The 17,694-nt window shown below is 43.5% G+C and overlaps 1 protein-coding gene across 1 annotated transcript; it reads right to left on the reverse strand.

Moving 5' to 3' along the window:
* Window positions 1-255: 255 nt before the first annotated feature.
* On the reverse strand, window positions 256-10,539 carry PTGER2 (prostaglandin E receptor 2). The gene is made up of 2 exons (XM_060003450.1): window positions 9,697-10,539; window positions 256-477 (listed from the first exon to the last, which is right to left on the reverse strand). Exons 1-2 carry the CDS (start codon window positions 10,537-10,539, stop codon window positions 256-258), a joined length of 1,065 nt encoding a protein of 354 aa, XP_059859433.1.
* Between the last annotated feature and the right edge of the window lie 7,155 nt (window positions 10,540-17,694).

Here is a 17,694-nt window from a genome sequence, read left to right on the forward strand (position 1 = left end):
GTTCCTCTAAAGGCCATGGAACGTGCTCTTTGACGGTAGGTTTTATAGAGCCTTCTGATACCTTCCACGAAGTGCCTTATCAGCACGTCTGTAGCCCAAACCACTGTTAAAATGTTTGTTTGCTCTGTTTTATTAGGGTAGCTTCATTGTATTTATAAACTAACTTTTCTCCATTTCTCCAAGGAACCATTTCAAAATGATCTTCCAGATGCTGGCTCACTAAGCACTTCTTAACTACCATCCTCAAAGGTCAACCTATTTACAGGCATTTGACTGTGCAGAACAGGAAGTTTGTGTTGCATCTTGTGTTCTTAATGAAACCCGACAACAGAGGACTGAACGCATTAGTCTCAGAACAGGAGGCCTCAGGATGGCAAAGACCCAAGGGTCAATTATTGAATTAATTGATAAAAATCTAAGAGCTTGGAGGTCCCACTTTTCTTTCCGGGAAGAGGTTTCATTCATATATGCAAAAATCTGTAAGAAGCAAAAGGGGAAAAGAATGTTAGTTTTACATTGTAGCAGTGGACAGGCTTAGACCATATGCAATTTCTTAAGACTGAAAAGCAAAACGTGTTTTGTGTGTGGTCGTAGTGGTGAGAGAGAGGTAGCAAAATCTCACTCCTCTCGCACATGTTTATGCCTTACAGACACTCTGAAACATAAGTATTATCTCTGACAGATGAGGAAGTGAGTTAATAACAACATGTTGCATTTACTTCCAAAAACTGAATCTGGCTTCATTACGACAATTCAGTGAGAGGGCACACAACAGAGCCTGTGTTCTGGCCGTTGGGCTGCCTGGGTTTGAATCCTGGCTCCACAGATAGCTTTGGGACCATAAGTAAGAAAACTAACCTCTTTGTGCCTTCATTTCTGCATCTTTAAAATGGGTGATAACGATAACAATACCTATTCTTGGGGTTGTTGGCAGGATGAGAGGAAATCATCCGGGTCAGCTACTGAAAACTGCTCACTTAATAAGTGTCCCCCCAACGTTAGTCTTTATCATCTCCATTTTACCAGTGAGGACACCACGGTGCAGAGAAGGTGAGGGTCTTGCCCAAGTTCCCAGGGCTGGTTAGTGGCCGACTCAGGACACAAATTCCAAGTCCCTTGACACCAGAGCAGTGCTCACTGTGTGCTACATCCAGGTTGCCTATGTTAGACCAAAGGTCTTCAGAACAAAGTCCTAAACACCGGAAAGCTGACACGTCTTTATGCATTGGCCACTGACACATCTTTACGCATTGGTCACTGACACATCTTTACGCATTGGCCAATGTCCTCAAAGCAGTATACCAGCTCTCATCCGATTTCTTAGATATTTAGGGAACAACACAACTTTTTGGTCAGATTGCAGAGAATGGACCAGTACATGCTTGATAAAGATCAAACATTTCCACATGGCTTACAGAAAAGAGAGAAACATGTAAATCACACCTAGTCGTTTGAAACCAGTTGTTTATAGAGCTCCTGGGACTTTCTTACCAAAGGCAGCTGGTGAGTTAGAGAGCTATTCCTTCTTTCCTCCACTCTCCCTTGCCAGAAGAAGGAATGGTTTGTTTCCTTTTCCCCCCACTACTTACTCTGCAGGCATCTGGCAACTGGATATACAAAGCAAATTGCAGGGAGGGAGAAGAGTAGTCATCTTCGGGTTGCTTATGTTAGGACAGTATCAGGAAGGTTTGGCAGCCATAGGTGTTTATGCCAGAGAATCTTGGCTTAAGGGAATGGAGAAAAGACTTGGCAGATGAGTAAAGAAAAAAAAGAAAGAAAGAACTGATGGTGGATGTCCCTGAGTATACAGAGAAGAGGAAAGTTAGGTGGGGATATGCAAGGGAGCAATACTTTTCTTGTCAGCTAAACTATTTTGAATGAGAAATTGATAGTACTTATATGGTGTATTTAAGGAGCGATTTTGAAGTTTAGGAATTCAGGATAACAGTGTACATAAACCCGATAGATTAAAATATATTAGTCACCACACACACACACACACACACACACACACACACACACACACACACACAAACTGAGCATTCTGTTGTAGAAAAAGTCTGTAGCTGAGTTTAGATCTAATTTTGCCAAAGAATATAATACTGGATTGTCTAGTGGGCCATGTAGAGAGGGCTCAGCCTCTAGTGTCATGGGTCACACATGAAGATGAGTCAGGTTTTCTGTGGCAAGTAACCCAAACCATAGTTCCTGATCTCTTTAGAGTGTGACAGACCAATGAGAAGTGAAAAATGGTTTTAGAGGATGAAGCAATTCTGTACTATTTGTTTCCTTTCCTTTTCATCCACTATGCTGAGTAATTTTTAGAAATGCTTACAATTTGCATTTTAGGAGCTGGCCAATATGTTGTAGAAGATAATTTCCTCTTTTATGCTTGGAAAAGAGACATACTTCAGAGAACCTTGAAGTTCTTGATGTAAGTTTTGTCTTCTCCTACCTCTCCATTTTTTTTCCTTCCGTTCTTGGCTTTTGCCTAGAGTTCACCATTTTCAATCTTGTGGACCCTGGGTTTTTTCTTTTTAATTTAAATTATACATAGAATAGAATTTACCATTTTAACCATTTTCAAGTATCATTAAGTACATTCACATTGTTGTGCAACTGTACTGTTTGTATTTTTATTTTCTGTATATTGTGATGTTTTGACATCATAAAAACTTTCTGGCTGGGGAGAGACTGCCCCTTCCAGGGCTAGCCAATGCTTAGAGATAGCCAAGGGCTTACCCAGAAGCAATCGCTTGATATGCAAACTAACCAATGCAGAGCTCCACTGTGTGGCCCTTTACCCCATGGAGGCAGCTTTCATCATTCCAAGGCCTGGTACGGGGCGACTAGGGGCTACTCGTATAGCTTAGAGCCTGTCGAAATGCTTCAAAATAGCCAGTCCCAAACTGTTTCCCCTACTCTGCCTTGTCCTTCCCTCAGAAACTCCAGTAAAGTCCGTGGCACAGGCTCTCCCCAGCTCCTGCTTCTTTTTCCTCCTGACCTGCACTGGTACTTCCTCATGTGGCCCTGCACGTTACGCAGTGCTTCCTGTTTTTGACCTGTGAGTTTGATAAACTGTTTCTTGGAGCATCTCCTGTCTCCTCTTGTGGCTGCACTTGACTGACCATCATATAAAAAGAACGGGGAACAGCAACCATCACCACCATCCATCTCCAGAACGTTTTACAACTTCCTAAACTGAAACTCTGTACCCATTAAACACTAACTCCTCATTCCCTCTCCCTCCAGCTGATCCTGGATTTTAATTAAAGGCTGACACAATGGATAGAAGTCAATTAATTAATAATGTTTCGGTGATATTCTGGACTTCAGCTTCAGAGGCTGGTAGAATTTATACATGCTTTTGCACATACTACAAGTAAATCTGCTATGAGAAAAATACCAAGGACTAATGTAAACCAGCCTAGTGAGTTTTAATTCCTTAGGACAGACTCTCTCTATAGGGCTTTGCTAAGAATACAAGCTTGTTGTGATACCTGGAAAGCGGCACAGAGGAAAATTAGTATTCTGTTGTCTTCCATAGAATCCTTGCCACCTCCATGGAAAACTTTATCTTGGCACTGACCTGGCACCGTTTCTTTCAGCTACTTTCCTACCTTTAATGTGACTACATAGTGGGTTCAGAATTTTAGAGTAAATGAGAAATGTATTTGGCTGTGCACTGAAATCCCCTGTGGATAATTAAAAATATTCTGATGGAAAAAAAATTTTAAAGAAAGAAAGAAAACTACTCTGATAGCTTGCTCCCTCTCTCAGAGACTCTGATTTAATTAGCCTGGGCTGTAACCCAGGTGTCAGGGCTTTTAAAGCCCCCCAGGTGATCCTAATATGCAGGCAAAGTTGAGACCCACTGCTTTAGACCCTTACCCCAAAATTGAAATAGTTTAAAATGATTCATTTATCACACTTAAAAACAAAAGACCCACTTAGGCCTGGCCAATCAAACAAATGACACGGAGCTTCCAGAATTCAGTTCCTGGTCATTAATATCAAATGATTTTCCTTTGGAAACGGAATCCTATGGAAAGAGTAGCTAATATTTACTGAACACCTGTATGCCAGGCATGGTGCTAAGCAATTTGTGTCTTGTTGTGTTTAATCTTTATACAAATCTGTAAAGTGTTATTACTCCCATTTTAGTAAGGAGGAGATCAAGGCTCAGACAATTAGTTGTCCTGTCCCAAATCACACCGCAGGTAAGTAGGGGAGCCATGCAATTATAGTAGCAGGACCCAGACTTGCCTCTTAGCCACTACACACTCTGCCACCATCTATATAAAAAGCCTCTGACGTAAAGTCTCACATGAAATTCACCACTGACTGATTATGGGTTTGTAGGAGACTTTTTTCCAAATGTGTCACAAAGATTTATGGGTATTATTTCTCCTGTTTATAGATTTTAAAACCATGGCTATATCTAAGTAGCTACTTGGTTTTCTTTGGGTCTTTTCTTTCTTCCACGCTTTCCACAGCTAGATGGCAGGCAGAGATGTTCACCTTGACCAAGGGTGTAGACATAACGCACCACTTCTCTTTAGGGAAAAGGACCATAGTTCTTGCTGTCTAAATTTTTAAAAATCAGTGTAATTATGTCATTATTTACAACCACAATTTCATAATATCAAATGGCAAAGGAAAAGGTGTCAAGTGAAGACACTCATATGGAAGAACTTTCTATTAAAAGGTAAGGTGTGTTAAAACTCTTTCAACAATCCCCAAACACATCATTGATGATGTATGAATAATAAAGGGCCTTCCAGTAGTACATGGATATTAACTCAAAATATCACCAGACAAAGTTTGTTTTGGTTATGCATAGAGATTTCTGAATTTCTCTTTCATCCCTACTAGAATTGTGATACTGTGTATGTATGTAATTGACAAATCTCAAATCAGTTTTACAACCCCCATTCATGTTACATTTTACATAAAGAGTACCAGGAATGAATGGGAAACTCCAGTACTCTTTACTTGAGTTTGCTCTGTATTTCAAAGATCAGATTTCCACTAATCAGAGTAACCTAGAAATTACAGCCCTAAAGAATTTCTAAAGATGAAGACATTTTAGAATGAGTCAATGGTTCACTCTTGAAATTTTAGAACTGAATAAAATGCATAAGCACTTTATCCTAATGACATGGGGAAAACAGTTTAAAATGACCAGAAGTTATTCACAATTATTAGTAAAGTAGTGAGAAAATGGCTAGATATGGGTTGGAAATTAAAAGACAAACAGTATCTGAGTCGAGAATGGAGGTCTGATATATTTCCTGTGTCCTGTTTCATTTCAGGAAGAAAGTTTCTATTTATCACTGTGAAATGATGACAATATCTGATTAACATGAGGAATGTATTAATTTACGCAATATTCCTTTAGTGCATAAACAGTTTGGAATATGTTGTTGGTCCTACGCATGACTTTATATTGGATCGCCAAAATAATGCTTTTTTAAAAAAATCAGTTATATCTTATGTGTACCAACAGAAAATTTTATGTGAGGGGTAATCTGATTATTTCTTAATTTAGACCCGCATTTACACTAGCCGATCTCCTAAAATCTCAGACTCAGCCTTTTAATGCATAGGTCAGTGCAGAAGAAAAAAGAAACTGTACCCTTGGCCCCAGCTCAGGCTCCTCGATCTGATAAGGAGAAAAAGGTCTTTGCCATTGTATTTTTAAAGCTAAAAGTTGAAATTAAGAGACAAAGTGGGCAAGATATTTATAACATCTTCACAATTCTCTTATAAATCTTGGATTAATCTTCTCATATGTTACCCCTGAAATGAGTACTTTCCGACAGTATTGTGATTAAAAGCACAGGCTCTGCGCTTAAGCTGCCTGGCTTTGAATCCTGGCTCCAGCACTCACTCACTAGCTGCGGGACCCAGGGTAAGTTATTTGCCTCATTTCTAAAATGGGAGTAAAAATGCTACCTATTTGACAGATTGTTGTGAAGATAATGGATTGAAGTATGTAAAAAATTAGCACTCAAAAATGTTAGCCATTCAGGACAGGAATAAAGACGCAAACATGGAGAACGGACTTCAGGACACGGGGAGGGGGAAGGGTAAGCTGGGACAAAGTGAGACAGTGGCATGGACATATATATACACTACCAAATGTAAAATAGATAGCTAGTGGGAAGCAGCCGCATAGCACAGGGAGATCAGCTCGGTGCTTTGTGACCACCTAGAGGGGTGGGATAGTGAGGGTGGGAGGGAGACGCAATAGGGAGGAGATATGGGGATATATGTATATGTATAGCTGATTCATTTTGTTATAAAGCAGAAACTAACACACCATTGTAAAGCAATTATACTCCAATAAAGATGTTTAAAAAAAAATGTTAGCCATTTTGATGTTGATAATAATGACATTTGAAGTTGAACTTGACTTCATTACAGCGTGCTGGGCATTTAATATTTTGAGTTTCAATTCCCAAACTTTGAAAGTCCTATGCTGGCATTATTGGAGGAAGCAGTAATTGTAACCTGCCCACACCTTGGGACAATGGCTGACATTCCTTAGCAGGTTTCCTCAATTCCCCACTCCCCTCTTCTCATTCCTGGAGTGATTAGGCTGTTTTCCCACTGGGTACACAGCTGTGAGCTCTCCTTGCTGGGCCGGTGGCATGGCCCACTTTGAGGGCCACAGAAAGCAGTTCTGTTATCCCGAGTTAGAAGGAGGCAGAGACAGGGTAGATTACTAGTATTTTCTGGGACACAGGAAGAAAATTAGTTGGAATAGTTCATTAATAATTATTTTACATTGATACATTTTGCCTCGATAATATTTTAGATATACTGAGTTAAATAAAATCTACTAATAATTAATTTCAATTGTTTCTTTTTACTTTTTGTCATGTGGCTACAAGAAAATTTGAAATTCTTTATGTGGCTTGCATTTGTGGTTCATGCTGTATTTCTATTGGGCTGCGTGTGCTATTATAGAAGAACAGGAGAATTTCTGAAGGCAACCAGAAGCCCTTGCCTTTTCTATCAGAGCCCGGGTTAGGATACGTGGAAATGATTCCTGCCTTGGGCGGGAGATTGGTGTAGGCCATTTCTGACCACAATTTTAGTGTGGGCCAAGTAGAATAAAAGGACATGGGGGAAAAGCACCCCCCAGGGACACATGCCAAGCATTCTGAAATAGCAGAATGTAATGCACCATTCAGTAGCTTTGAGATTTGAATTGTCAGATAAGCCTTCCAAGAAGTAACTAAATTCTGGATAGTGTAGCATTTCATAATGCTTAAAGTGCCGTGTAAATGAAAGATACTGACAAGTATCAATAATCTAGTGATAAAATAAAACTAGTCAATGGTCAAAGTAAATTTCCCTATTGAGAGATGACTTGGTACTTCCCATTTAGGGTACAGTTCAAATATCTGTTTTGCACCTACTGGGTTATCTGTAGTTCATCTGGAAAATGTGTCATGTTAGCCCCAAGGCAAGAAGTCAGCGTAGCCCACTTTCTAGATTACATTAACACTAGGCATTTTTCCCACTCTTTGTCTGGGACTCTTTGCCATGCATACACGCAGAAGAGACCCTAGATAATATTTGCTGATACTGTCAATGCCAAGGAGTGGCTTGAAGGAGCTAAGCCTCCTCATAATCTACATCTGGCCCCCCAAAGCCATAAACAGACACTCAGATAAAAACTCAGCTTCAAAGCAAACTTCCTACGTCCCCACCCTTTCTAACCAGACTTCTAGTTCTTCCATTTGGCAACTCCGGAGTTGCCCCTGGCTTAATAGTAAAGGAAACGAGTGTGTGTGTTTGCGTGTGTGTATCTGAAAATCAACATATGGCAATGATGGAATTCTCATGGCAAAAGGCAAATTTACTTGAAAACTGGGGAACCTATCGAAAATCAACTGCCTTTATTTAAAAAAATACAGTTTATGCTGCGGGTCAGTCATGATCAAGGGGGAGACCTTTTCCTCCTGCTCTCCTCCTCAAAGGGAATAACAATCCTTTTCACAAGTGTGTGGTCACCTCTGAGCCTGTTCCCAAGCTATTTTAAGTAGCTGAGAGTGGAAGGTATTTTTATACGTACACACTCACAAATGATAGATAAAACTCTAAGGACTGACATCCTGATTCCCACCAGTCCAAAACAGGTACCCCCCCAATTCAGAAATGGTTTATGTCTCTCATGTTAAATTCTAAGTTGTTTAGTGGAACTTGAAATGCTTTCTCTCACAGATACATGTATGTTCTGCATCCTAGTCCCAATGCCAAAAAGTTAATTTAGCTCCTAATGTAGTTCTACCAGTTCTACCAGTAAAACAAAACAAACTTGTGGAAGCCATGTTGGTTTCTACCTCACAGCATTTCTGTTGCAAACTCCCCAGCTCAGGGTGAATGGGAGATGCAGCCTCCCACATCCTACTTCATTTTATAAAAGGGCATCTTTTACGTACTCCATCTCATTCCTCTCAAAGTGTAACTTATTGATTCAGAGCAGCTTCTACCCTGACAGAAGATGGGGCAGAAGTGTGAAGACAGTGGGGACCAGGCAGGAGAGAACATAGGTAAGAAAGGGAGTTAATTTGTGTATGTGGGAGGGTCATATCTAGGCTTTTAGGATCCTGTGTCCTCTCCCACCCCTATGGATGAGTTTATGAAGATAATCTAAAGCAGTGAGGGAGGCGGGAAGTAGGATAAAGTGACTTCTACAGGTCACACTGACCAATGGCAGCATCATTTATCTTTTTCTTTTCTCCAAGACTGTGTCCGGTGACAGTCACTGCCAACTGTTTATTCCCCGTAGGGTCAGTCTTGTGCTTCTGAAGATTAGGAAGCGGAGCTGCTAAAACTGAGCTCTCATTTCTCTGTAAGAGGCCAGCACATGCTCGGATACATCCCAGGCTCTGCTACCCACATTACACCTTAGGAGGCTCAAACTCACAGCATCATGGAACTAACCACTGATGTTGCCCCCAACCAGGGCAGCACCCAGCCCAGAACCTAGGCAAGGGGTTCCTCCAAGCAAGCAGCCTTTCCTCTAATTATCATTATGAACATATGAATTTTCATGGCAACAAAGAGTTATACTCCCAATATGTAGTTTGGGAAATCTGTAAGCTAGGTTTTGTTGAACTTTTAAGACAATGAATGCTCTGGACTTCTGGCAACATGGACCCTTCTCACCTGGGACCATTCTCAATGGAAGGCTATGGGTTGAGTATTACATTTTGCTCTGGGAGAAACAGAAGGCAGAGCCTGGAGAACTAGCACCAGTGGATGAGGGGCACTGGGAGGCGAACTACAGCTCAGGCAAGTCAGGTTGTAACTGACAACTACCCAAAGGTGGAAGGGGCTGCTTCTTCGTCAGGAACTAAGCCAGACTGGCCTTGTACAGTGGCTTCGGGCTCTAGGGTGTCAGTCTGCGCTGGCTTAGTGGAGAGCCAGGACTCCCTTTCAGGGGGACTGTGTTGGTAAATGAGAAGCAGTAGCATAGAGATGCCCGTTTGCTGGGGTTAGGGAAGTAGGAAGTGGGGCAAAGGTGAGAAGTGAGAGGGGAAGGCTATAGACCCTTTACAAATGAGGCCATAATTTTACAAGTTGAAAATGTGTGTGGTGGTGGAAAGGGTGGGAGTAAGAGGGGAGAGTGTGAGAAGGCTGCCCGGTTCCTCTGTGGAAATGAAGGGAGCGACTCACCGTGAAAGGCAAGGAGCAGACGGCGAAGGTGATGGTCATGATAGCCAGGAGAATGAGATGGTCCGTCTCCTCCGCCATGGATACCCTTTCCCCTTTCCTGTGGCTGCCAGGGCCGCCCCGGCTGCTGCCCAAGGAGGGTCCGGAGCGGCTTCTCCTGCCCCGGCGATGCATGTGGATGAGGTTGAGGATGACACTGAAGTTGCAGGCGAGCACTGCGATGATGAGCAGTAGCAGCAAGGTGGCGTAAAGCCGCAGGTACGTGGTCTGCTCATGCCCGATGAAGCACCACGTCCCAGGGCAGTACTGGGCGTACTGCCGGTGGTCCAGCAGCGGCAGGGAGCAAAAGAGCAGGGAGACTGTGTAGATGGCGGGCAGCACAGCCAGGCCACCACGGCATGTGACCCAGCGCTGGTAGAAGTAGGGGTGTCCGATGGCTAGGTAGCGCTCCAGGGCCATGGCGAAGAGCATGAGCATGGTGGCCAGGCTGAAGAAGGTCATGGAGAAGGCAAAGTAGGTGCACACGCGCCTCTGGGGCTCCAGGGCCACCAGGGTCTGGTTCCGCGCATACGAAGCCAGCACCACAGGGCTGATGAGGCAGGTCCCGAGCAGATCGGTGAACACCAACTCTGTCACCAGCACGTGGAACAGCGAGATGGAGTTCCCGCGGCCGGCGCTGCGCCCCGAGTCCCCCAGCCAGCGGCGCACCAGCAGCGCCAGCGCGATGAGGTTCCCCAGCACCCCGGCCGAGAACATCACGGAGCTGATGGCTGGGCTTTCGCCGGAGGGGAGCCACTGTCGAGTATCGCAGTTCTCTGGCCAGGAGTCATTGGAGGTATTGCCCATGGTGGGGCGCCGGAAGAAGAGATGCGTCCTCCTCTCCCGCCGGCCTGCACCTGGCTGGAGGAGGGTCTGAGAGCCGGAGTGCTCCGAGACACCCAGGGAAAGGGGAGGGACCGAAATCCAGAGCCCCCTGCCGGCCCCCAGTGCGCATAGAGGGCGGGCTCTGCCCGGGTCTCCCAAGGCTCGCGGAGAAGCCGCTCTGCTGCCGCATCCATGCGGCGCTCCACTCTCCTGGGCCGGCTCGCGCCCAGGGAGCCGCCGCCGCCGCCGCCGCCGCCGCTTCCACGTCTCCCGGGGGTGGCGGCTGTCCCAGAGCGAGAGCCCGCGAGCCGCCGGGAGGTGGGCGCGTCACACTGCAAGTCTCTCCGGAGCGCGGGGGCGGAGTGCGCGCTGGGCGAGGCGAGAGGGTGGACGGTGGGAGCAGCGGTCCTCGTTCTCCGCTGCTCGGCTTGCTGGATGTCCGCAGGCTGCCTGACCACCGCTGGGAAGAGTTTAGCCCTGGTAGAGGGCTGGGAGGGAGTGCGGGGCACTGGCGGGGTCTGCGCAGGATTTACAGAAGGCGGGCAACGCCGGGGAGAGCTAAGCGACTCACTAAACAGTAAAGTTAGGAGGACCCAGTTCCGTGAGACGTGAAAAAGAAGGGAACAACAGACACCAAAGACGGCTTGCAGTAAGACCGATATGTTCTTTTTCTTTTCTTTTTAAAAGCATTTTCAGGAAAACACACCAAGAAGGCGGGTCCAGAGTTAGGAGGAAGTGAAAAGCAAGCCTGTGCATTCAAGGAACCAAAACACGCTCACACCAAGCTGCCTGTTGCACTGTCGTTTTGATTCGGTTCCCAGCATTTCGCCTTTTCTTATGTCAACACCATAACGGATAACCACTTGTTTAAAAAACCATTAAAAAAAAAAGAAATGTTCCTTGTGATTGCGTAGAATTGTGTTTGTGGGCACAGCTTGAAACCACTGCACATTGTTCTCTACTCTAGCTCAGCCGCCAAAGAAAATGTTCAGCCATACATGTTTTTCATGTTCAGTTAACCGTTCAGGACCCATCTGGAAAGAACCGTTCCTGGTAAAGTTGAATTGGTAAGTGGCCAGTTTCAGAGACTGGAGCTGACAAAAATGGTTTCTTACTACCCATTGTCACATATGCAGAGTCATGAAAATGGGCTGATGTTTAAAACAAAAAACCCAGTTTGACAGACAACATGGGTACTTATATTTTGTAAGGAAGGTCATACTCACTTGGGGAAGGATCTGCAAAGGGAACTGGAAAGGGGGTGTGGGAAGTCATCCTCTGAGAGGATTGCCTTCAGAAGGGATTGCCTGCTGAAGAGCACCCCTTCCTGCAGCCTGCTTGCAGTCTACGACTATTTTAGCTCACTTTGATGATTCTGGCTTGGGAATTAGGTTGGGGATGGGATTCCCAACAGCGCAAGCTCACAGGGGGTTTGTTTTCCTCATGTAAGAATGTCAGTGGTGGCAGGCTGGTGTACCTCCAGGACTCGTTCCTCCGGCCTGCCATTCCAAGCATGCTGGCTTTCTGTCTACATTCTGTTCCCCACTGGTCAGCAGGATTCAACCAGAGAAACAGAACCACCTCATCACAGAAGTTCTATTGGACAGGGCTGCTTTGGACCTTACATGTTGGAGGGAGAAGGTGGGGGAGTCTATGCAAGGCTGTTTGCTGTTTCTGGTTCTAGTGTTGAACCTGAAATCACCATAGATCAGCCAGAGGCAGTCAGGATAGAAAGCTGGACATGATGAGAGCAAGAACAGACTTAAAACTTGTGGGGACAAACTGGAATTCACGAACAACCGTAATCTTCAAAGACAGACTGCACCTGCGTGTGTCTCTCATTACTTCCAACTTTGATGATGCAGATATACTGCAGGAGAAGCTGGCACCCTTCATGGGTCTGCACATGCACTTGGCTTAGGACCTGGAGGAGCTGAAGATCTGGCAGGAGCTGGGTGCTGCCTCATGCCAGCAAGGGGAGCCAGCAGATCAGCTACAATGTGCTAGAGTTACCACCACACCTGGAGCCCTGCACAGTCCTTCAGAGCGTGAAAACCATGGCCACTGCCTCACTGTTGCCTTCCAGAGCTCATGCAACACTGAAACCATGCAAGATTCTGGAAGATAAATCCTGCTTAGCTGAGTTGACATACTACAAAGTCACCACACTGCCCCGTAGGTCCAGGAGTCAAGTCGGTTGAATATGCTTCAGCCCAGAAATAGTGTTATAGAAATATACTGCCTCAAGGAGACATAATCTGACAAGTACACAAAGATGTTACACATACACAGAGAAAGCAGAAATAATGTTCATCATTGCAAGAATCTAGAACTAAATGTCCTACCATTGAGGACTGGTTTAATAAATTTTGGTACACCTATATAACACAGTATACAGTCATTAAAAAGGAAGATGTGTATCTGTATTTACTGATAATGATCTCTACCACTTGAGTTAAAAGTATGTATATTATTCCATTCATAAATAAAATTATATGCATAAGTATTTGCACAGAGCAGCATCTGGAAGGATGTTCAGCAAAATATTAATGGTAATTTCTCTGGTAGTACTTTATTCTTTATGTCTTTCTGTCTTGGTGGATTTTTCTACAAGTATGTATTATCTTTATATCAGGAAATGCAAGGAAGCTGCTTTTTACTTGGAAAAAAATTAATCATTGGAGGACTCTTTTCTACTTGGTAGAAGGCAGGGGGTTAAATGCTAATGTTTTCAGTTCTCTTCCAATTCTATTCCTTAATGAGCGGGAAAGTCTTGTTGGTTTCTTGAGACTGATCAAGAAGACTGGAGATGCTATCCTTACAGTTTTCACAAGGCTTCTGTAACTGTCCTTATTTGAAGATCGGAAATCATCACACATTAGGCACCCTTTCTAATGAGATGGTGCCCTGCCCCACTTGAAGTGATTTGCTTGGACAACAGACTCTTGGTATGTGTTAGCGTTGTTGCTTAACTCAGTTCTGACACTATCATCACCAGGCGGTAAAAGTGGTAGCAAAAAGTCAACCAAAGGGTCAAAAACAAACAGAAAAAGCAGTCAATAGAAACCAACTACAAAGTTTGTTCACAACACTACAGGAAATTGTGAGTGGGCAGGTAGAGAATCTTGGTAAAGAAGTGGAAACTATAAAAAAGAACTAAATGGAAATTCTAAAACTAAAACTTCCAGCAGCTTGCAGTTGGCATAATAAAGAGTGAACTTGAAGACTAAAATCACATCTGGTCACCTTTCTTTTCATGTCATCATGACTTTTGTGCTCCTGGGAAATATTCTCACTTTTTCCATACCACATAAGGCTTAGAGAACTCTCGTTTCCTGCTGCTTGCCCTGTTTCTACCCAAGAAGTGAAACATGGGTTTCCTATGCTCTCAGATCCCTCAAACCTCCCTGAGATTTGGGGGTACAGAGCAACCTTATCTAGGAAACCCCTGTGTTAACATCTAAGCTCTCCCAGTTCTCTTAAACTTCACCGTCCCTCCTTCACAGACTGTGGAACTACTGGGGGAGAAGTGGTGAAACTTTGCTCTTCCTTATCTCCTCTGATCTGATCTTATCATTCAAAAGTCATAAGCTAAGAATTGATGCCTGTGTCATCATCAGAAAGTCTACAAACAATAAATGCTGGAGAGGGTGTGGAGAAAAGGGAATGTAAATTGATACAGCAACTACAGAGAACAGTATGGAGGTTCCTTAAACTAAAAATAGAACTATCATATGATTCAGCAATCCCACTACTGGGCACATACCCTGAGAAAACCATAATTCAAAAAGAGTCATGTACCACAATGTTCATTGCAGCACTATTTACAATAGGACATGGAAGCGACCTAAGTGTCCATCAACAGATGAATGGATAAAGAAGATGTAGCACATATATACAATGGAATATTACTCAGTCATAAAAGGAAATGAAATTGAGTTATTTGTAGTGAGGTGGATGGACATAAAGTCTTACAGAATGTAGTAAGTCAGAAAGAGAAAAACAAATACCATATGCTAACACATATATATGGAATCTAAAAAAAAAAAAAAGGTTCTGAAGAACCTAAGGGCAGGACAGGAATAAAGATGCAGACGTAGAGAATGGACTTGAGGACACGGGGAGGGGGAAGGGTAAGCTGGGACAAAGTGAGACAGTAGCATTGACATATACACTACCAAATGTAAAATAGATAGCTAGTGGGAAGCAGCCACATAGCACAGGGAGATCAGCTCCGTGCTTTGTGACCACCTAAAGGGGTGGGATAGGGAGGGTGGGAGGGAGACACAAGAGGGAGGGGATATGGGAATATATGTATATGTATAGCTGATTCACGTTAGCAGAAACTAACACACCATTGTAAAGCAATTATACTCCAATAAAGATGTTAAAAAAAGAATTGATGCCTATGTTCTGCTATATTGTCCTTTCTCTGAGGCAGTCAGCATAGAATGCCCTAGCTACTGCTAAAAGCAGGGAGAAAGGTCTGGAGTATCAGGAAGTACTGGGCAAAAACAAACAAACAAACAAGCAAAAACTCATAAGTTAATATGGTTCTCTTGTCCTCAGACAGGAAATAACAGAAAGGTAAACCCACAACACGGCTTATTAGCACAATGGCTTAGCTCAAAAGAGTAACTCCAATAATGCTAGGAAGGCAAATTACCTGTGATCCTAATTTCCTTTCTAAGATTGATAGAGGAAAAAGAGACTAATATAATCATGACATTCCCTTTCACCAGAAAGCTCTGTGTCTAAGAACAGAACCAACTGTAAGGTGGAAAAGCACATATAACACAAAAGTAAGGCTATGGTTATTCAATTTCTTTATATAAAGTAACAACTCATTATAGAAATTTTGGAAAAATAGAAGAAAAAAAGTCACCTCTGAGTGTATCCATCAAAAATGGCCACTCTTAATATTCTGTTGTGGGATTGGTTCAAGATGGCAGAGTAGAAGGACGTGCTCTCATTCCCTCTTGCGAGAACACCAGAATCACAACTAACTGCTGAACAATCATCGACAGGAAGACACTGGAACTCACCAAAAAGGATACCCCACAACCAAAGACAAAGAATAAGCCACACTGAGATGGTAGGAGGGGCAATCACAATAAAATCAAATCCCGTAACTGCTGGGTGGGTGACTCACAGACTGGAGAACACTTATACCACAAAAGTCCACCTACTGGAGTAAAGGTTCTGAGCCCCACGTCAGGCTTCCCAACCTGGGGGTCTGGCAACGGGAGGAGGAATTCCTAGAGAATCAGACTTTGAAGGCTAGTGGTATTTGATTGCAGGACTTCCACAGGACTGGGGGAAACAGAGACTCCACTCTTGGTGGGCACACACAAAGTAGTGTGCGCATCGGGACCCAGAGGAAGGAGCAGAGACCCCATAGGAGACTGAATCAGACCTACTAGCTAGTGTTGGAGGTTCTCCTGCAGAGGCAGGGGGTGGCTATGTCTCACCGTGGCGACAAGGACACTGGCAGCAGAAGTTCTGGGAATTACTCCTTGGTGTGAGCCCTCCCAGAGTCCGCCATTAGCGCCACTAAAGAGCCCAGGTTGGCACCAGTGTTGGGTTGCTTCAGGCCAAAAAACCAACAGGGAGGGAACCCAGCACCACCCATAATCAGACAAGCAGATTAAAGATTTACTGAGCTCTGCCCTCCAGAGCAACAGTCAGCTCTATCTACCACAAGTTCTTCCCATCAGGAAACTTGCACAAGCCTCTTAGATAGCCTCATCCACCGGAGAGCAGACAGCAGAAGCAAGAACTACAATCCTGCAGGTTGCAGAACAAAAACCACATTCACAGAAAGACAAGATGACAAGGCAGAGGGCAATGTACCAGAGGAAGGAACAAGATAAAACCCCAGAAAAACAACTAAACGAAGTGGAGATAGGCAACCTTCCAGAAAAAGAATTCAGAATAATGATAGTGAAGATGATCCAGGACCCTGGAAAAAGAATGGAGGCAAATATCAAGAAGATGCAAGAAATATTTAACAAAGGCTAGAAGAATTAAAGAACAAACAAACAGAGATGAACAATACAGTAACTGAAATGAAAACTACACTAGAAGGAATCAATAGCAGAATAACTGAGGCAGAAGAATGGATAAGTGACTTGGAAGACAAAATGGTGGGATTCACTGCTGCAGAACAGAATAAAGAATGAAAAGAAATGAAGACAGCCTAAGACCTCTGGGATAACACTAAACGCAACAACATTCACATTATAGGGGCCCCAGAAGGAGAAGAGAGAGAGAAAGGACCCGAGAAAATATTTGAAGAGATTATAGTCGAAAACTTCCCTAACATGGGAAAGGAAATAGCCACCCAAGTCCAGGAAGTGCAGAGAGTCCCATACAGGATAAACCCAAGGAGAAACACGCTGAGACACTTAGTAACCAAATTGGCAAAAATTAAAGACAAAAAAAAATTATTGAAAGCAGCAAGGGAAAAATGACAAATAACATACAAGGGAACTCCCATAAGGTTAACAGCTGATTTCTCAGCAGAAACTCTACAAGCCAGAAGGGAGTGGCATGATATACTTAAAGTGATGAAAGGGAAGAACCTACAACCAAGATTACTCTACCCAGCAAGGTTCTCATTCAGATCTGATGGAGAGATCAAAAGCTTTACAGACAAGCAAAAGCTAAGAGAATTCAGCACCACCAAACCAGCTCTACAACAAATGCTAAAGGAACTTCTCTAAGTGGGAAACACAAGAGAAGAAAAAGACCTACAAAAACAAACCCAAAACAATTAAGAAAATGGTCCTAGGAACATACATATCGATAATTACCTTAAACTTGAATGTATTGAATGCTCCAACCAAAAGACACAGGCTTGATGAACGGATACAAAAACAAGACCCATCCATATGCTGTCTACAAGAGACCCACTTCAGACCTAGGGACACATACAGACTGAAAGTGAGGGGACAGAAAAAGATATTCCATGCAAATGGAAATCAAAAGAAAGCTGGAGTAGCAATACTCATATCACATAAAATAGACTTGAAAATAAATATTGTTACAAGAGACAAGGAAGGACACTACATAATGATCCAGGGATCAATCCAAGAAGAAGATATAACAATTATAAATATACATGCACCAAACATA

This window comes from Delphinus delphis, chromosome 2 (genome assembly GCF_949987515.2).
Source record: "Delphinus delphis chromosome 2, mDelDel1.2, whole genome shotgun sequence".
NCBI lineage: Eukaryota > Metazoa > Chordata > Mammalia > Artiodactyla > Delphinidae > Delphinus > Delphinus delphis.